General features: G+C 40.0%; 1 protein-coding gene across 3 annotated transcripts in view; it reads right to left on the bottom strand.

Annotated features, from left to right (window-relative positions):
• The window catches only part of NPAS3 (neuronal PAS domain protein 3), an 847,978-nt gene that overhangs the window by 423,253 nt on the left and 402,319 nt on the right, over nt 1-22,406 (bottom strand). For 2 of the 3 annotated variants that reach the window (XM_045067735.1, XM_045067737.1), the window contains exon 3: nt 7,344-7,426. In XM_045067735.1, the coding sequence (XP_044923670.1) occupies nt 7,344-7,426 (83 nt within the window). The remainder of the gene's footprint in view (nt 1-7,343; nt 7,427-22,406) is intronic. The other variant, XM_045067736.1, reaches the window with a different exon arrangement.

Below are 22,406 nucleotides of genomic sequence, written 5' to 3'. Positions count from 1 at the left end.
GGTTAGCTGGATGCCCAAATCCATGCAACAGAAGAATCTCCTATACTCGGCCTTGCCTCTAGAAGATGTGGCTGTAAACTGACCTGGGAACACAGAGGTGAGGTGAAGCCCTAGCTCTGGGGCTCTGGGATTAACTGTGGCTTTGCTAAGAACTTTTTGGTTTTTTTTTTTTTTTTGCTCATGCATTTATTCACTGGATATTTCTTGACCATCTATTATATGAAGGGCTGAAATTTTACACTTGGAATATTCTAGTATTAGCACTCATTCTGGCCACCTCTGAAGGATATAGGAAGCTTATACTAGAGTTAATGGGATTTGACCTTTTCAGAGAAAAGTTTCATGAGTTATTTTTCCAAAGTGTGGCAAATCAATAGCCTTAACGTCTGTGACGTTTTTTTATATACAATGAGGTAAAGCAGCAATGATTTTTTAAAGGACAGGTTTTAAACTTTCACAACCATAAAATATTTTTCTCATACTCAATCATGAATATGAGATGATATGACTTATTAATTTTGAATAATAAATTACTTTTTCCCTTAAAATGCAATGCTAAAGCAAGCCATACAGTATTATGAACTAATAGCTTGGCCATCAACCTCTGTGTGCTTTAGTTTTTCAACTTTTGAGGATGGAGATCTTGATAAAACACACAGTCTTTGGTTAACGGGAAGACCAGTGAGCTAATCCTTGGCAAACCATACTGAGATTCTCCAATGAAATCAATTTCCTAAGGATAAAACATTAATCTAGATAGAAAATACACACACGGGTCAGAGCAACCCCGGCTTCGTAGCAGCCCAGCAACTTCCATGACACGTACGCTGCAGGCAGGAGACCCAGCTGACTCCTCTAATACTCAGTTGCCAAACTAGATAAAGGACAGACACATCTCTGTCATAAGCCCTAGTTCCAAAGTTATGATTCATTCATAAATGTATTTCAGTTTAAACTCAGGTCAGTTTCTAACAGAAGTTGTGAATTAACTTCCAACATTGAAAACATTTTCCTATCAATGCCAGTATCCTATTTGAGGTAAGGAAGTGAGACAGGTGAACAATAGACTGAAGAAATTTCTATTGCTCTTTCTTTTCTTTTTAAATAAAAACACTGTAAACCTTACTTCCAATTGTTTTACAGCTCAATTGATAAGGTGCGTTCCTTTTTTTTTTTTTTTTGTTCAAGAAAATTTAAAAGCAACTAATTTAAATATGCAAAATTATCTTGAGTTGTTCATACAAGTGAACTTAAAAGCCGTGCAACACAGGAAAATTAAGTAATTATGCCTCCAAGTTATTTACTGCAATTAAGCTCATTTATCATATGCAAATTAGTGCAAACTGGTCTCATTAGTTACTAAATTACTCAATATGAGCTGAACAATGTAGCACTCCAGTTTGTAATGAAAAATCCCTGTAGAGGCAAGCAGTATCAATTAAGCTAATTTGCATATGCAAATATATTCACTAACTTTCTCTTTTTCTATATTTAGTTTTACATTTTCTTACCATTCTGGATCACAGGGAGACTATAGGGTCGCTCACCTTCCTCTCCTTCCTCTATCACAGCTAAAGAACACCTCTATTATTTGAAGTTATTGTGTTTTATTTTAGCACTGATATCCAGCAGGATGCCACTTTGCCCACAAGGGCTATCGGGAGTAAGAATATGCAACTTCCTAGAGATAATCATTTCTTTTGTAAGTTCCAATAAAATAATAAATAAGGGTGAAATTCCAATTCATCAATAAAATGAACAACAGACTTAAATGTTCTCACTCTTTTTCAGAGAAGTCTTTTAAAAACACCGGCATCAAATGTAAAATGAGTACTGGCTTGGCTAGGCAGCATTATAAATAAAATAATTTGGATCTTGTACTAGTCAGTTTTGGGGCTGTTTTAGGTATCATTCACTTTGCTTTGTCCAGATGTTTGAATTGTACTTGCCAACCTTTTGTTTTTCCTCTTGCCAATTCAAGGAGATGCTGAAAACAATACATTTGGCATTCTCTACCCCCAACCTCAACATTATCATAAGTAGCTTCCTTTGCCCATAGAGCTCATGTATTTTCTCTGAAGAATCTTTTTCTTAGTCTTCTACAATCAAATTAGTCTCAGAGACTGGAGCAGGACGGTAACTACAAATACTTGAACAATAACAAAGATATAAAATGTCACAACATACTATTGTTTTCCTTATTATATCAACTACACATTTTTAAATATTTCGGGTAGGGAACCTGTATGTTTTTCTCTGACAATAACTCTGCAGGACCAAAGTAGTATGCAGACAAACTAGTCATGATTCCAAGACATGTCCTTAACCAATCTTCAAAATGTCATTAGTAATGGAATCAGAAATTGCAAGGTAAACCTTGATCTGATATTTTTCCCCAAATCTGATCCCAAACAGCTTGCTTTTAAAACCTAGGTCCTTCTTTCCCTTGAGATAGGATTCTACTCTGTATTCTATGGCTGAGGTGTTGAGGGAAGAAAGAAAAGCCTCGTGATGAAAATCTGACATTTCATTGAGAAGTGGTGTCGCCCATCTCACCCACACAAATCTCTGACTCCTTTGCCTATCAAATAGAAAAACAGCTACATTTGAGTTCCCTTCCTCCCCACCATTTTAGGTAAATACACACCTAATTAAACTGTTCTGCTAAGGCAATGGCAATATCTGCATCTTCTCTAAGAGGGTTGTTCTACCAATAAATGAGCCTTGCAAAAATATCTCCCTAGTTTTGCTGGGGAAGATAGCCATGTAACCACTGTGCCCAGCCTTCTCTAATCAACTCAAAGTCAGACTCAAGTGTTATAATCCTACAGTGTTTTTGATGGTTCTCCGTTGATCTGGCCACAGGATTCTCCTGAAGTTTGGGGCTTAAATGTTCTAAGAGCAATGCAAAGTGTCTTAATGCCCAGAAATAACGCAGGGGCAATGACCCAGATATAGAAGGGTTCATGCAATATAGCCAAGTGCAAAATGACATGTGGATACCATGTTTCCACCTTTATCCCCCATTAGGGTGTTTCTTAAAGAATATTCTTTTTATTCTCCCAAGACAGGCTAAATAAAAAAACATGGAGGTACTTATTATGATTACATTCATCTAGCTCGCAAAATGTCATTTATTTTAATATCTGCAACTAGTTATGGATAAAGACCATTCTTCAATCACTTTCTAACTATGTAGTAGTTCTGAGCACTGATTCGTATCACACAACATCACTAATATAATGTATACATATAGGTAGCTCACCATATTGGGTTCAAAATGAATACAAACACAGACCTTAAAAATCTTCCATATACCAGGTCTGAGCTGATTGTTTTAACACCTGTGAGGTGAATACAACAGGATTGCTATAGAATATGCAAAAACAAAACTGCAATTTTATATAACAATTATGTAAGCATTATTTACAGAAAGAAAAAAAAACCGTGAAACCTTCTGCTAAGGACATGCAAATAATTAAAGCACTGCATTCATAAATCTACACCTAAGGGAAAGTCATTCCACTAGTTAATTTCATGAGTTACCAAGATGATATTTGTTAATATTTTGTGTCTCATTAACTTTGATAAGTAAAATATGAATATTCTTTCTGGTCTCTAAGTTGGGAAAGTAAAAGTAAATAACACTCATATTTTTTGGTATTAAGGAAGTCATGAAGTGGGAACAGCAATGCCCTAAGAGAGCTTCCAAAGCAGGAACCAAATTAGTGCTGAGTCACATATACTACATTCAGGAAAGACCCCACATAATGACCTAAAGTTCTTGGATTTTTTCTTAGGGAGTTGCAAAAGGCATAGTTTCTAAACTTGAACCTTTGCCTTTCTGCTCCTCATCTGATTAATAAAAGTCAAAGAAGGATAAAGTGAACTAAATTGCCTTGACTCAGTCCCAATGCGTACACTTCACAGTCTAGCTGTTGTAAGGCTGGGATCATTTGAACCCTCGACTCTCCTGCAGAAGATACCTCCATCTTGACATTCATGCCTGAAACAGCTGCAGGTTTACTCGGCCTACAGTACAGCTCACAGTCATTCTAGAAGCTTCCATGTGAATGATGAGACCGGTAGCCTCAGAGCTGCCCAGGGCACAGCCCAGCCAATGACCGTGCCTACATACACCAGTATTAGGCCATTAAATTGGAAAATGACTTTGCAACAGTTGATCTTATATTGGTAGAATCACCATTAAGTTAAATATTCTCCATCTCAGGAGAAAAGAAGTCAAATTTTAAAGGATACTCCAATACACAGCTAATAAGATATACATAGCAAAAACATGTATTGCAGTAAACAACATGGATGAAGCAAAAATTAAGGAGTCTACCTTCATCCCTTATCCTGAACTCTCTATACCAATGGGTCCTTAGACGACTGTCCCACGAAACATCACTGGGGACACAGGCAGGGGGTCATGGTACTTGGTGCAGAGAAATCACAGGCATTTTCTGAACCCCACCCCAGTATTCAGAACTGACTTCTACCTTATCTTCCAAGTTCCACATTTCCCATTCCTTGTTGACTACACAGGTTTTTATCAGGTATTTGCAAGTGAAGGAAGAGAAGGAAAGAGGGAAGAAAGAATTCATCCCTGTCCTCAAGAATCCACCAGATTCTACCGTGAATCCACTTGAAGGAAAATATGGAAACCATCTTATGCTTGCAGACCACTGAGGTATTGCAGAATGTGATACAGATAAGGGTCTGTGGGCTCAAGAGGCCCCTGCAAGGAGGGAAGAAAACTAAGCTTAGAGAAGGCTCTTCTCTAAGAAGGTAAGCTTGTTACTACCGTTTCCTAACACCTTACTACCCACAATTCTATTATTTCATTTAGAGGAGTATACACACCTCCGTAACTACTGGTAAATAAAATCAAATGATAAAAAAATTCTAATTTCAACAATTTCAAGATTATCTAGTACAATTGTCCTTGGAGACCTGACTTTCTTGAAAGCATCGCTACCAAGGCACCTATACTTGCCCCTAGAGACAAAGACTTTGAACATACTCCAAATTCCAAATGTGAACAGCCCTATTTAGTTTTCTTCAGTGAAGGTGATTTTTCCCCCCTTTCTCTCTCCTGTACTCTGAATCCACACAGAATGTATCTAATCCTTTTCTCACATGAGGTCTTCAAATACAGAGAAAGGACATTAACATTCTTTCTAAATTCCAGGTTTTCCAAACTAAACATCACCAAACCCTTCATCCACCTCATGTGATATGATTTCTAGTTCCCACACCAGTATGGTTATTGTATTCTAAATGATATCCAGTTGTCCATGTTTCTCTTAAAGTATGCTAAGTTGAGTGAGACCAATCCCAAGAGCAGAAGAGCTCAGCAGCCTCATTCTAGATTTCCCACTCTCTCGATGATGCTAACTGTTGAACTGATGTTTGGAACAACCATTATATACTTACTCTATTTACATTAAGCTTCCGTTCAATTCAAACTCCTAAGTTTTGTGTTTTAAAGTAGTTTTAAGGGGCGCCTGGGTGGCTCAGTAGGTTAAGCCTCTGCCTGTGCCTCAGGTCATGATCTCGGGGTCTTGGATCAAGCCCCACATCTCCCTACATCCCCCTCTCTCTCTGCCTACTTGTGATTTCTGTCTGTCGAATAAATAAATAAAATCTTTAAAAAAAATAATAAAGCAGTTTTAAATTCTTGAAGCTCCTAAGTCACCCTTCCTTGAGGACTCTGGACACAAATTTCAGAGTGAATTGAGAGGATAATAATCGGAGGCTATTGTTTGGACCATTTCTTTCACAGGCTAAGTCTTCTGCATTGACTGCTTCAGACTATGAACAGGAGTCATCCCGAATCACATCAGAATTTCACTATACATAAAAATAGATGTATACTTGTATTATTATATTTATATTTATTATTTATGTATATTTATATATACAGCACTGCTCATACAAAACTTATAAGGGAGATTCTGAACAAAGCATGTAAAGGAAAAGAGGAAATAAAAATTTGAAGATCTGGGGAGAAATATCCTTTCTGTATCCCTGAAACTAATCTACTGCCAAGGTAACTCAAAATGTTGCATGCACAATAGAATAGCAAATCCCAAGGTGTACTTCAGCAAACATCAGTTATATAGCAACTTAACGGATATTAATGGAAAATGGCAAACATCAGAATAAACAAAAATGAACCAAGTAAGGCTGTCCAGGGCCTTAAATTTGCAAGTAATAACTGTGACATCTCAGACCTAATGAATGATCAGAATTGTCTCCAAAGACTGTTAAAAATCATCAATTTCTGGACCTCATCCTGAAGATTCTGATTTAGTAAGAATGTGTCCTTCAAACAGGGGTCTCAGAGGATTTTTGAAGTTGCCAACCCATGAACCAGCTCAGAGAATTCCTGGGGTTTGAACACGGGGGATCTGATGTTAACAGTTTTTCTGGATACATATCATCAGAAATAATAAGCTAGGTTTAATGAAAAGCATAGGCAAGTTTTCCAAAAAATCTGCCAAACTATCCCAAACATATCTGTTTCTCTAATTCCGTATCAAAAATGTATCTCACATAGTTTCAAAAAAAGAAAAGAAAAAGCAAGCTCTGGCCATGTCAACATATTTGTCCTGGAAGCAGAAACAATGTAGGACAATTATCCCTGGATATGTCCAAGTCACTGCAAAGTCTTAAAGAAAAAAATGTTTTTTGAGTAAGCGAGAGGCAGGGTTTGGGATGAATCTTATCTCGGACTAAATGACTACAGTTCCATCCTAGTAACCCTCACACTGACTTGTCATGGAATTCATTGGCAAAATCAATTATGATTATTCGTCTCCTTTTACTTAAAATATACTTTAAAATTTCATTCTGAGAAAGCTTGTAATTTGGGGAGGCAAACGTTAAGATTGAAAGCGCTTATGAATACAAACTCAAGCAAAGAACAACTGAAATTTGGCAGCACATAAAAATGTCACATTACTGTCACAACAAAATTTTGCTCTTCCAAAAACAATATATAGCTCCAAAGACACACACATATATCCACTTAGAAATGCAGCACACACACAGTCATTCTGGGAACAGCCAGCTACTATACATTTTGCATCAACTGAATAGTGCAATTTATCTCAATTATTACAGCACAAATAATACTTGCCCTCCCTTTCTCATTAATATTCTCTCAAGGGATGGCTTTCTAAAAAGAAAAAAATAAATTTGTAAGAATTTCATAATTCTAAGAATCAACAACGGTCATCCACATAGCCAATATCTAAAAATATTTTTTAAATAAAGACTAAACACGTGCATTTTGCTTCGTAAAACACAAGTAAGTTTCTTTCTCTTTTAATTACCTGCAAAATGTGACTTCCCAAATGTGCTTCAAATACTTCAATGGCCAGTGCACTGGGGCTTCTCCTTCGTTGTGCACCTATAACTTATTAAAAAACAAAGAAGAAGAAAAAGAGAGAAAAGAAAAGAAAGAAGAAAACAAATTAAGTTGGAGCTCTGATTCACACCTTTAGATCATTTTCCCGCTGACTACATATCACTAGGTGGTTTACTACCCCAAAGAGCTCTGAAAGAAACACAGTACAGGGTTCATTTTGATTCTGAGTTGTCTGAGCAAATTTTCAACTCAGAATATTAATTTCTGCAAACATGAAAAACTACACTTAGACTTTTTCCCTTTTCCATGTGCATTTTGGACTGCGTTTCCTACACTGGAGCAAAACCACGAATGTTTATATTCATTTAAAATAAATTAGCAAACTGTTCTTCTTAAAATGTAAGAATTGTTATTTTTAAAGCATACATACCTGCCTGTCCATGTACTGCCCTCTGTCCCAACCAAAACCCCCCAGGACCTAAACTTTTCATACCTTCTAGGCTAGGAAAAAGCAAACAGGATAATTTTTTTATGTTCTAATGCAATAACTTTATCACAATCTAATAAGCACAACATGTTGGATAAGAGATTCTCATTAATGACTGTTTGCACTAGTGTTAAGTGTCTCAGGATGGCTGGATTTCATATTTACTGAACACTCATGTGTAACTATTCCTACAGAACCTACAAGAAGCCCAGGTAGACTCTCGCCTAGCACGTGCCTCACCAGGGAAGGGACTGTTTTCTTATCCCAAACCTTGGGGTCCCCTGCTGACTTACAGTCTGTCAGTCCCTTCCTGGCAGACCCTACATGTGTTGTCTGCCAGCCCCTCACTCGAGAAGCCTCTACTATCTTTAACAAAGGTGAGCCTAAGGCCGGGTATTTGTGGGATCCAGGATTGAGGGTCTTTCCTTTACTAATTTTCTTTTGCATGAGGTCACCTTGTGCCTTCAACTCTGGTTATTCTTCCTTTTTATTTATTTATTTTTTTAAAGTTCTCACACATAAAAATCTGCTTCATGGTAACTTCTGGAAGGAAATATTTAGATCTTTTCCTTATTTCCAATAAATAAATTTCTCAAGTTGTCCTGTTTTTCTTGCAAATTTTATTATGAAGCTCGACCTTCCTCAAACCTACACACTCTGAACTGAAATAAGACCAAAACCCCACTTCCTTATTTCTAAAAAACACTTTCAGCTAGTTGACAAGAAAATTCTAGCAAAATGCTGCTGGGGTAATTCTGCTTCATTTCAGTTACTCAGTCGGTTGGATCCATAGCTTAGTAGGGATTATAATATAAATGTACTTATGATTATTGTGCTGTGCAGAAGCAGGCAGTTTACCCCTGCCATTGTGAGTTAGTGTCTGTAATGTCTGAAAGGCACTTTGAAAATAGCATGAGTGTTAAGTATCATTATGACTGGCAAGAGGAAATAAAAGGGGCATTTTTTTTCAATGGGAAAATTTATAAAATATAATTGAAGAGTGATTATTATCAAAGAATATTCCAGCTGGAAGGGATCTTAGAAACCTCTATTCTAACTTCCTCGTTTGCTTCAGAAGCAAAACACACAATAATTTTAAAACAGAAAAATCAGTTTTCTATCCTAACATTAATCTTTGCTATAAGTATAGACTTGAGATTTTTAAAAATTTAATATTCAGATATATTTAAGACACTACTGCTGTGTGTGTATGTGCACATTTCTGATTAATTTCCTATTCTAACATGCACATTACTCCCTTCAAAACTCCTTTGGCATTTTTGATAATGCAGCTGTCTTGCTGAATACTGTTTTCAGTTTCTAGAGTGTTAATTGCACATTATGGTAGCTTGGTGTGAATGATCCCACATGAATAAAATCTGCAGTCTTTTTTTTTTTTTCTTTTTTTTTAAGATTGTTGTAGGGAGCTTCTGGGAGGGAGGGGAGGCAGTTGAAAAACTTCAAAAGTGTCCAGTCTCTTTTTGAGGCAATAATTAGGATCCAGAAAGCTCTTTATTAATAATAATTCATCATTTGTGGGCATTTCAGGACTTTCAGTTTTGAAGTTCAAAATAAATCATTGCACTTCACAGAGGAAATGTCCTGGTTTTGGAAGACAATAGACCATTCTACAAAAAGCTGGATGAAGAAGAGGCCAGGAGAGCAACAGCCACCAACCTAGAGAGGACCTTAAAACATCACAGCAAGTATAAGGAGCGTTTTATTTACTAGGAGGCCCAAGAGGCATGCTCCAGTAACAACAGATGGCAGCCCAACTGCCTTCTGGAAGCACAGAACATTGACTTCAGTGGGGTGCTTCCAGGGGTTATTCAAGTCTGGCCCCTGATGATGGCCTTTCTTTTCCTGCCTTTTCTTCACTTAGGGCTCAGGCTATTCTTTAAGTAAATGCTGCAAATGCATAAATAATTAGGAATTTTATTTTTTCAAAAAAACTTATTCATCAGCCTGGGGATCCCACACATCTTCACCAGTGTTACATCCACGAGCCCTACCTGCCTAGTTACACTTCTTTGTTCCTCAGGTCCTCCAGGTGTGCCTCCCCGTACATGCTAGCATCAGACACAAGTGTCTTGTAAGTGGTTTCATGCTATTCTATTCGATGGCATTTTTATGTCACTGGAACTTCTCTTGATTTATATGTTTTGCACTTACGCAGGTGATGTGGGGCTGTAATGACAGTTCCTAATTTTACAGCCAACATAAATATGTTAAACAGGAGCCCATTAATGCCCGTGGTAGAAGCCCTCCTCTGACTCCGGCATTACTGGTAACGAAGCGATGTTAAATATGCACTTCTTGTTTTGTACTTTTCATCCTATCGCATTTGGGGACCTGAGACAATCATCCAGTTATTCAGGAAGGATGCAGGTACAGTTATCTTGTTGCCTTATGTTAATGTCATGTTGCTAATGGAATATCATTAATGCCTAAGAAGACCCAAAGAGGTCCATCATTTTCAGAGAAAGAATAGACTGCTTATGAGGTATTCTCTATTTTTTGTGTTTTGGGCGTCAGCCGTTTCTAGAGCGACTCATAGTCCAGACAAGTGCACACTTACTGATGAAGGGGTCATGGTTTCATCTCATCTACTGACTTCGTTTCACGTATGGGTTTGAAATTTAAAGGACATTATAATTAAGTTGACCAGACGAAATCAAAAGCAACATGTTGCTAAATAAATGGAATACATAATCTTTTATTTGTGAGGAGTATGTCCCTAACTCAGTGACAGTGAGGTGTGAGAACTGGGGAAGATGAACAGCTTATACAAACGGTTAAAAGAAAAAAAAATACAATAATTCAACTTCAAATGTGATTCAACATTGACTGAGAACCAACTTGAAATTGAAAATTGCTATTATACGTTGTTACTGAGCGTTACCTACAATTACTGTAGGTAACTGGTGCTATAAGACCTAATAAGCAGTCCGAAAAAAAAAATTAAGCAATTCAAAACAAACCGAGGCCTATCACATAATTATGAACCAAACACTGCAGCTCTCCTGTTTTGCCAGGGTTAAAAATAAAACACCTAGAATCTGAAGAGACTTTAAATGGAAGCCATATATAGGGTGAAGGATTTTTTAAAAAACCAACCCAAGAAATCCTGATTGTTTCAGAAATCTAGAAAGATGGGATGAATCATTAGAATGGTGAGTTTGACTTTTCCCTCGTTAAAAAAATGGAAGACACAGAAGGAAACCACAATCTGAAACATGTTATCTGAACAATTAGTCTTGTCCCTCAACAACGACGGCAAAAATATTCCAGTATTGACTCGCATACCTTGTGGGGTGCTCTTTGAGAATTAATTCAGTGCAGTAAAAGACAATCCCTCTTTTGGGAAATACACCACACACAACCCCAGTCATATTCCTAACCAGTGCTTGTCACCTTCGGGGATACACAATCGCCAGGAAGGCTGAGGATTAGCACTCAGTGGGAGTTTGACCTATTCAGCCAAAAGGTCAGCTTGCCACAGAAGAACCCATTACAAAACAGAAACAGGACAGCTCAGTGGACACACATAATGAAAGGGGGAAAAGTCAGGACCCTACTTGCCTTGTGTCCCACATTGCCCTTTTCCTTCCTAACTTTCCCCACCCCCATTTCCAGAAAAGGTGGAGCGCCCCGGCTCCTCACCAGCACAGTTCGCCACGGGAAGGTAAAGGACAGGCAGGGGAGAGAAAGGAGCTTGTTATTTAAGAGAGCATTTGAAAGAGATAATAGAAGCCAAGAGGAGTAGGATATTGTGAGGGAGGGTTTCCAAAGGATTGTTTCATTAGGGAAGAGTCATCATTGGCAAGTAGGGAAGGCCATTTTAGAGACATTTTCTCACGGGACCCCTCTCCATGGGGAGCAGTAAGGCAGAATGGCTAAACGCAGCCTGCAAGTTCTGTGGGTAGTATTTCAGGGATGGAATCATCCACTTCGTGAAAAGGGAAGCTTCATGGCTGCCCCCTGAACTCATCCTTCAAGGCGCAAGGCTCTGTTCCCACACTGAGCTTGGGGGGTAGGAAGGAGGAGAGGGCATGCTTAATGGAATACCGGACATTGCTCCCTGGGCGTTAGCACTTGGAGCAAGCAAAGTCAGGGTCTGGGAAAGAATGGAGTAGAGAATGCTTAATGAGTCTTTCCATGGCTACGGAAGGAAAGAAAAGGGATTTGCCTTCAAGAATCTCAATTAGCCTTCCTCACTGTAGGGCAAGGGGAGCCAAGGAAGGGTTTTCCCAGGAAGGAGCCTCGGAAGTTTATAAGGAGAGTGTGTGCGCTTTGTGTTTCTCTATCAAAATAAAAATGGCTATGTTTTCACTTAATATGGGACCAGATCTTCATTCTGAAACTGACACACACAGCTCTGCCTACCGCCCGTATTCACAACTTGCATCCTTTCCACTGTAAGCCCCTCACTGGTTGTGCAAGGCATACACACAGGGCAGGGGCGGGGGGTAGTTTCAGATTGGGAGGAAGAGGAGAGACTGGAAGAAGTCGAGCCCTGTACCAACTTAACCAATACAGCAGCCCCATCACTGAAACCCTGCTGCCCCTGCCATGACATGTGGAGTTTCCAGACAATGCATCATGCAAACATCTGCAAACAAATGATAGCAATGCTTTTCGACGTACTTGCACCAATATTAGTGTTTTTGCTATTTGAAATACAGATGACCAGAGAGGAGAAATGGGGACAAGCAATGTTCGTGGGGCATGTGAATGATTAATGATAAATATAAGGAAAAAAACCCTCTTCTCTTCAGGAATGGTGCACTTTGGCTTTATTTCTCAATTCTTATTTAGTCATTTTGAAACATCACAAAATATATCTGTATAATTCATATCCCAGAACCTATGAACACATTATATTACCAATTTAGACCAAAAAAGAGGTATTTAATCCAGTAAAATAACTGAAACTCTAAGAAGCTGTATGCTGATTTAAAAATTCTTTGATGCAACACATATTTAAATTTCTCCTACAATTTAAGTATGGATTGAATGCATTAGCCAAAAGCATTAGAGATGATATGACTGTGAAAGTATTAATATGTACAAATGAATTACTTAATTTGGGAAAAAGAAACCATGTCTGCTTTTCTCCTCACGCCCCCCGCCAAAAAAGCCTACATATATGGCTTCAACTAGAAAGAACTAAGGGTAAAACATACAACATTCAATAAATTTGTTTAGTCTGGGGTTTGTGTATCGTGCACTTCTTATTGTCTGAAGAACTAAACACTGGCCCTATGATTCTGAAATCGCTTATGATTTTCTACATCCCAAAGGCAAAGTCATCTAAAAGGGAAATAGCTCCAAAGCATTACCATAGTAAGTACAGAAAACGCTTCTGTGTATTTGGCCAGCAACAAATTACAGGGACTTCCTTCATTCCACCATTTCTTTCAGACTCAGTTGCCCACCATGCCTTCCTCTTCCTTGAAGGAAATGGGAGGGTCTAGCTACCAAAGCAGGGATTTCTCCATTTGTAACTGGGGAAAATGAATAATAGCTTTTCTCTGACAATCTGGTAGTTACTATAGGAACGATTATATATGTCCCTTAGATGGGCTAGGATAAAGGGCGAAAACATTCTCCAGGAAAGGACCCAAACTTCCCCTTGACAATGACATTCTTCAGGCTCTGGGTGACCCTGCTGCTTGGAGTGACAGCACCTGGGGGAATGACGGAGCTGTGACAGCCAACATCTCTTGGACAGAAACCTCAGGAAGATGCAGGCATGATCCATGGTCTGGGTAGGGTACATGAGGGGGATCCTTAAGAGATTCCAGAAGGCATCAGCGGAGATGGAGAAGAGCATCGCTTCAGACTGGACAATGGATGAGGATGTTTGTTATAATTCCTAGCAGGACTTTCTACAAAGGGAAGGGATTACCAGATTATTCCAATTTCACTTTCTTAGTCATGCCAAAATAGCAATGTATATAAAAAGAGGGCACTTTTGAAGGACCAAAGTCCAGTAATAACTTAAAAGACATCTGAGTCTTTGCTGAATATGTTTCTTGGCTTTAACAACTTGCTACAGGGGTTGCTTTGAATGGCAAAGCTTAAAGTTAACTATTTAATCCCCTTTACACAATGAAGGTAGGAGAATGTCCTCTTTTCCTTACAAAATAAGGTTATTGATCATGATTAATTCCCACCTTTGAATTTCCAGCAAAGATGTGGAATAGGGTAGATTTCACCCCTTCTCAATTTAAGTTTTAAGAGTGTGGCAGTTATCAAGTGACTTCTGAATGAAGAATGTAGGGGCAATTGGGTGGCTCAGTGGGTTAAGCATCTGCCTTTATCTCAGGTCATGATCTCACGGTCCTGAAATTGAGCCCCACATTGGGCTTCTTTATCTGCAGGACATCTGTTTCTTCCTCATCCTCTGCCCCTCGCCCCTGCTTATGCTTTCTCTCTCAAATAAATAAATGCAATATTACCAAAAAAAAAAAAAAAAGAATGAAGAATGTAGAATCTTTGAGTGGTGGGGAGTCTAATTTGAGCTCAGAGAGAAGATAGAAGCTATTTTCTGGCTTCAGAGCTACAGCAACAAACATGTATTGACCCTTCCCATGTGGCAGGTGCTCTACTAGGTACTCCATACACAAAGACAAAAGACTAAGATGCAAACCACTGAGTGGGGCAATCCTGTGGGACAGAAAGTCAAGTGAGCCACAGAGAGTGGGCGACCTAGACCTTGGCCTAGGCTTGGAGCCTGAACGTGGACCTGATGTATGAAGGTGCTCTGCTTTCTGCTTTCTGAGTGCAATTCACAGGCTATTGTTCTGAGGATCTTTTGTCGCTGTCATTGTCTTTGTTCTTACGTAAATTCTTTTTCTTCCAATGACAACTTTCCTCTACACATCACCTGTTCTATGTCAGGAAGAAACACTGTGTGTTCTCATGAATTAAGTGCAGAGTTGATAAAAAGACACAAAGTTCTCTCTGATCACAACTCTGAACCAGAAAAAGAGATCACATCAGATTTGACAATTCAATGTCATACTAACTCTGCCAGGTTTAAAATTCGTTTTTTAACTGATAGAAATAACCTCCCTCACTAACCTCCCTCACCAATCAGCTGAACAGATTTTGAGAATTTTGCATTTTTGATGGGCATTATACTTGGTTTGCTCACTCAGTAGCGTCTGGGGAAAAAAAAAAAAAAGGTTTACACTTTCATTTTCAAACTATCTTAAATTCCTGTTGAGGACAACCATACCATTGTCCCCCCTTCTGACCTCAGCAGCTCACCGCGGTTAGTGGTATGATTCTACCCAACAGCAGGGTGTCGAGATTATCAGTGAATCAGTATGATGTAGGTCAGTACTCGATGGTAAAAGGAAGAGGTACACATCTGTGACTTTGATTTTGTTTTCCAAGTCTGATCCCCAAATCCCATGTTATGACATCTGTGACATCTGCTACAAATTTGGAGCTAAGTCAAGCACAACCTTATTACTTCCAGTCTAATGCTCCATTCCTCATTCAGGCTCACCTAAGCCACTGATACGACAGGGAGCTAAGAGACACCGGGTGTGCTAGAAGCAGCTTGTGCTTCTGTGGGAGGAGGAAGGCAGCGTCTCTTCCTCTTCTCTCTCCTGTTCATCCATTCATATATTCAGTCATATTCGCATTTTCTCATGGACAGCGCCCCTCCCCCACCCCCTTGTGCCACATCAATGCTTGGCAGTGTATTTAGTGACTTTCTTTCTGCCAAAAGTAGAATCAACATAAATAGTTCCATGAAGCACTGGGGTGTTGGCTCAAAGGACACAATGCTCTGCTTATAACAGCACCTGCTTGAAAGTTATTCTGATCAATTTCCAAAGCTTAACCATCTCAAGCTATGGTATCACATGTGTTCATCCAAAATTTAGTGAATACATAGCAGTATGAAAGATATTAACCTCACTGACCTAGGTGCTAGAGATGTAAGCCAGGTTCCTATTTTCATTTCTACATGCTTTCTTTTTACCTCAGCAGAAGAAAGCTAAAGGCATCCACGTAAAACATGTGTTGAGGCTCAGAGAATATTCTAATGAAAAGGACCCTGATTTTCCAGGGGATCAGAGTCTAGTGGGGAGACTGATACATAAGCAAATGAATAAAATGTGATAAATGTGCAATTACCAACTCTCACCTCTGACTAGACAGGGAGAGTGGGGCAGGAAAAGCCTTAGAGCAGGGGTATGGTAGAACTCGGGTATGGAAGATGATCTTTCCAGGACAGCGAAATACAACAGTTAAGACCCTGAGAGCTCACTTCAGCAGCACGTGTGCACACACACAGGCCCTGAGATCCACTAGTCAGCTATGAAGGCAAGGACAAATGCACACTGACAAAGTGACACACAGCAAGGTTTTGGGCTCATGATCTTGCACACTCCAACCTGCTTTTCCTTAAGCGCCAACACCGCTGGAATGTCACACTCCTACAATTGCTGGAGAGGCTGAGTCTCCCCACTACCACAGCACCTTCCTGAGGCTCAATACCATAGCTTTATAGTCATGTGACTATACCAAGGAAGACCAAGGTCCACTGCGCTTGGTCTGAGGACCCTGACCTTCCACAACCCCCACAATGCTTAAACACCACAGCTGACAGTGGGGTCCCCTCATGCCTACATCACAGCAGACAGCTTCGCACCGTGCAAGACAACAGTCACCAACCAGACTGTCACATTCCCTTGGGTGTTCTGAAGGGGACTGCCATGATTTAGGTCCTCATTGTTGGACATCCCCAAAATGCTTCCTGCCCTCTGCTTGCAGGAGGAGTTCAATGGGGGACAGTTAGGAGCAGAGGAAAGAGTTTGGGTTCTGGAGTCAGGTTGACCAAGTTTTCAATCTTCCATTTGTCTCTAATTAGCTGGGTGGTCTTGAACAAGGTAGGTTCTGTGGATCTCAACTTCCCAATCTGTCAGAAGGGTTAATCTTTCATAGGGCTGTCGTGAGACCTGTGACAACCGCAGCCCTCCTTTAATTTCCCTTCTAGAACTTATTCGCATATCATCTCTCTCCTCTGCTAGTCTTTTACCTTCATAAGCTGGGGAAATCATTCTGTGCACTGCTGAAACCCTGACAGAAAAGGGCCCAGAACACAGAAGGTGCACAATAAATATTTGTGAATAAATGAGCATTCTAGAGCCTCGTGCTGAGCCCAAGGGAGGCATTCAGCACATGTCAGCTCTCTCCTCGCTGGTATGAAAAGCAGAGGATAGGCCAAAGATGACTTTTCTAAATCACTATCTTAATTCCAATTTTAACAGAAATATTGGCACTGCATTTTTCCTAAATATTAGAAATATTTTGAATTAATTTTTTTAATATTGGGAATATTTTGTTTCTCTGTATGTTGTCCCGCATTTCTGCCTTTCCTGTGGCATGATATCAAATCTACAGTGTCACCACAAACCCTGTGAGCCAACTGCAATCAGGGCCTCAAACCAGTGCAAACATTTCACACATACTTGGGCAAAGCGCCAGCAATTCACTGAGTGTCAGCAACTGCCCACTGAATTTTCTTTTGAAGGATTCACTCATGGCCTATTCCAGCAGTAATTGGCATTCATTTTAAGATGCTGAATGCCTCAGACATAACTTGATTAGGTAAATGTACACAGCCACTGCCACTGGAAACCAAAATCAGCTCTTAAAACCCCACCATCTTCCTTCTGATTTCATATCAACAAAAGTCCACACAATTATCAATTGTAAAGGAGCAGGCAGTAGGTCTTGCTTATGTTAGCAGATCAAGGTCTGCATCGTCATTGCCATCTGCCTCTTGGGAACCTACACAGTCTCTGACTTGGGCAGAGTTAGAAGCTAAGACACAGGGACACTATTTGGGCCATAGAGATAGTAAACAGGCTGCCCAGACTGTCAGATCCACACTGGAGGACACACACAAGCATACTCTTTCCTACTTACCACCTCCATGACACATAACAAGGAGAAAAACCCTAATTTGAAGATCTATTATTTAGAGTCAGGGTTGAGCCTGAGCCTCTCTCTCCATTAGAGGTTCTTAACCTATTGCTCGCTTTGAATAACAGCTGTTTAAGAATACGCTCTTCCTGAAGGAATATGCAAACAAAAAACTTGGTGTATACAATTACAAAAATCCCAGAGAGCTTCTTCAACCCGTCCACTGACCTCGGGTCAAGAACTGCGGCTTTAGACCACAGCCAAGTGTCCACATGTATCCTATACCAGGTTGGGCACTAAAGGGGACTGAATAAATGATTCCTTGAATGGATGAGGTATCAAATGAATAGGCAAAGGAAGGGATGCAATAGACCCAGGCAAGGGAGAACCCAGGACTAAAGCAGACACTTGCATTCAGTGTGGAACCACGAGACTGAAAGCAACAGCCAGTAAGTTGGTTTATTCACAAAAATTGCTTTGTCAAATTATACACAGCTCCTCCCCTTCTAAATGCAGACAGAGGGAGGAAAGGAAAAAGAGATAATGAAGGTTTGCAAATGAAGTGGGTACAACTGTGCAATCAATCAACATTTTCTGAAAAAGAATCTGCATCACTTGCCAAAAATCTGAACTGAATAACTGAACTAGCATTCTGATGAGAATGGACTTTGCCACTAGCCAGTCATTTTTATTTGTCTTCCAGCTGTCTTGATTCTTTTTTTCCAGGAAGCTACTGGTCTCTTCAGTTTAGTGGGTTCAGACATGGCAATTTATTTAAGCACGGTCAAATGCATACTCCACGTTTATATTTTTTTAAATAAAACTTTACTGCGTGTCTCCTCTGTGCCAAGTATTACATTGGTTGCAAAGGACAGAATTCAAACACTCACCTAAGTATTAATTGAGGGCCTACTAAGTGCCAGGCCCTCTAGTGATAAGCCAAAGGAATGTGAGCAAAGCAGACAAACATGCCCCTATGGAGCTGACATGGTGGGGAGGGGGGAGGGGGTCAGACAACAACAATAACAATACACACATACTTCATTATGTAAGTGGCATGAAAAAAATAAAGGGAAGAAGGGGGAAAGGTGGTAGGAATTTCTGTATGATATAAAAACAAAATCAGGAAAGACGTCTCCAACACTCTGAGTAGAGAGAAGGATCAAGTGAAGGAGTGGCATGACATCCAGCTGAAGGAAAACCAAGAATCAAGGCCCTGAGCTGGGAGACACTTAACCTAGTTCGAGAAATGGCAGGAGTCAGTACTCAAGGAATCTAGAGACTGGGGAGACAGAAATATAAACTGTTATACAGTAACAGTTTCTTTGGAGGCTCTCAGGAAAGGGAATATTTAACTTCAGTGAAATTCAGAGATTTAAAAGAGAGGAAGATACTTGGGTTAGAAAGAAGAGAAATTTTCCAGGCAAAATGGTGGTAAGATGTGTGGTTGAGGTAGAGGGAAGAGTCTACACAGTGGTACCAATTCAATAAAACATACGTAAATTCAGCAAAACATACATTTCCCCTGTAGGGAAAGAAATGTCGCGAGACATCTGTCGGCTAAGTCACAAATGGCCTTACAAATACTACCAAGGAGTTCATAATTTATACACAGTGATTGGAATCCATTCTAAGCATTTGAGTAGAAAAGGAATGTAAGCACACGTATGTGTTCTATCAAAAGGGTAGCAATGCACAGAATAGCTTTGTGTTTGCAGGGAAGATGAAATTATGGCTATTGCATAGTCTAGGCAAGAAATGATGATGAGTTAATCCTGGGAAATAAGTCAGAAAGACTGTAGAGATTAATTTGGTTCTAAAGGAATTTAGAAGGTAAGAATGGGAGAATTTATAAATTGACTATTAACAGAAGAGGAAGAACACAGGGGAAGTCCAGGTGTGTGGGTGGCAAACGGAAGAGAAGTTTCAATCATTCCCTACAACAGGACATTTAGAAGAGAAGGTGCTAAGAAGGTAGGGCGTGGAACTGGAGGGGTCTTTAGGACAGGCCCGGGGAGAGGAGATGTCTGGTAGACCTGAGGCTTCAGGGTAGAGGTATGACTGAGGGGAGGACTACCCTGTGAGTCATTAGCATACAGTAGGTGGAGAAGCCACAGAAGGGCAGAATGAGAGAGGGTTAGGGACCAGCGGGAGGAACATCTGCATTTATAGAGAGGGAAGAGAATCAGCAGGGAGCCTGAGAATGAACCATCAGAGGGTAAGAGGTAGATAAAGAGGTGATGGTATCCTACTTACAAAGAAGAAAAGCAGAACATTTGAAGAAGTGACTTTTCAACTATGTCAAATGCTACAGGAGAGCCCTGAAGACCTTGGAAGGGGGCACTGCCGTCCAATGAGGAATAAATGAGAGGCGACAACCACCAATTCCACACCTTAAATTCCTTTTTTTAGGATTTTGTAAGTGAAAGGAAGGAGGATAAGGGATAAAGGATGGGCAAGGAAGAGAAGTAGGAGAATACCCAGGATTTTTTTTAAGTGACTTGAGAATGTTTATACCCTTAGAAGCAGCAAGCAACAGCCACACGATACAGAAGATGGACAACCCTGGAGGAAGCTACAAAACTGTCCAGAGTTCAAGGTAGGCTGAGAGATGGAGAATATATCACTTTTAAAAAAATCAATATTTTACTATCCCCTGAGTCTACAAAAGTGATGCTTCCTGGTGAGGTCCCTCATCCAGCCCAAGGGATCCCAACTTAAGAACAAGTTCTTCTAGATGATGGTCAGACAACATAATCACCCATGATTCACACTCCTAAGTATATTTCTATAAGAAAATACATCAAAATCAAGCTCTCATTGTCCTCTGGAAACCACCCTTTCGCCTCTCCTGGTAGGAGTCTCCATACCACTGCTCCTACAGGCTCATCATTTCAGACTGATCTCCCTCTCCCTTGTTTTTCTTCACTATGTAAATACAGAAAACAAGCCTACTTCCCTAAGATCCAGGGCTCTACCACTACAGTGACTTTCCTTCCAATTTCATGCAAATGCGAAACTCTCTTTGTATGCAAAGATGGCCACATGCTATGGAAAGGGTAATTTTAAGGCTTCTACCTCACCTCACACTACCAATAGTGTCCTTCACTTCACTCATTGAAAAGGATACTCTTTCTGGACCCACTTATCTCCAGTCTCTCCTTCCTTGTATCTCTTGTGATGGCAAAAGCTTTTAAAGTGTTATAAACAGAGGAGTTACCTGGAATCGCTTTTGGAGTCCTTCTAACTCTTGGATCCCAAAAGCAGTCAATAATTCCACTTTGCAGCCAAGATCCGTCAAATCCCCATAGACTAGTATTGCAACAGATTATTAATATACCCAGGAGTGAACTAAAACCATATTAAGGAATCAGAGAATACAAAAGTTCCTTTTATGTGTTGGAGAAGCAATTGAGAAGGCAAAGAAGGACCTCCTATCCCCCCTGCATTGTTTAGTGAATTTTTATTAAGCCAGAGAAGAAAGAAACCAAGAACACTATGTGTATGAGAGAAGAAGCCTGTTTCCCAAGAACTATGTCTTACAGAAAACCATTGCCTCACCTTCAGTGAGGTTCCATGTTCTAGGTAGGAAGGAAGAAAGACAAGGTCTCCTGGAATTTCCAAAATGTTGTTGAAACAAGCCTCCTCAGCACTCAGAAGGAAATACTCAGTGCTCATCTTGTTCTTTCAACTCACTAGGTTTACTCTCTTCCTCCCTTTGAAGACAGTTCACTTTGGGGCTTTCAGAATCTGAGAGGGACTATGTGGTCACTGATGGTCTTGGGTCAAGTTCACTTTTACTTGTGACATCGCTGCCAGCCACCTCTGTCTCTTTTCCTCATAATATAACTCCCGGTCAAGAAGAAGAGGAAGCACTCTCCCTTCCTGTATTGCCCTCAGAAGTGTATTTGCCTCATCTTCTCACAGGACTTTTTTAGAAGGAACTTCTTACACAGTTAGCATGTCAGCCTGGGTCTAGCTCTGTCCTCTGTCATACTCGTCAAAGGGTTGTCACACTTTTATTCATCTGAATACGGAGGAGTACTTAAAAAACGGGAAGACAGCTGTAGTTTATTAGAACACAATTCTGAGGGACAGAAACCCCCATTTCTAGTCTCAGCTCTTCCATTTACCAGCCGGTGAACGAGGGTAAGACATCTGACATGCAGGCCTTGGTGTCCCCATCTATAAGTGACATAATCATTCTTTGCCCAAAGAGTTGTGGCAAGGGCTAAATCTCAATATTTGTGACAGTTTTCTAGCATCGACCTAGCAAAGAGTAAGGAATAAATACATTTTAATGCAATCTGGGTTTCTAAAAAGCTCTCTGTGGCAAAATAGAAATGGGTGCTGGTAAAGTGCTGTTGATGAGGAAGATTACAGAAAGTCACTAAGGGGACAATCTATAAATAGAACTTATCTGTTATCTCCTAGCGTGTGTGTGTGACCTAGAGCCAGTTAGTAAAATCTCAGAGAAAAACAGTTACCAGAGAGATGAACCTATCACCAGCTTCTCTGCCATGTTGTTCATGGATTAAATGAGATGATGTATGTGAAGTGCCCAGGACACTATTTGACACAGATCCAGTA

The sequence above is a fragment of the Mustela putorius genome, unplaced genomic scaffold (assembly GCF_011764305.1).
Source record: "Mustela putorius furo isolate JIRA1106 unplaced genomic scaffold, ASM1176430v1.1 tig00003898_pilon_pilon_pilon, whole genome shotgun sequence".
Taxonomy (NCBI): Eukaryota; Metazoa; Chordata; class Mammalia; order Carnivora; family Mustelidae; genus Mustela; species Mustela putorius.
Note: the sequence above shows the minus strand (reverse complement) of the source record. Positions and strands in the feature narration are given on the sequence as shown.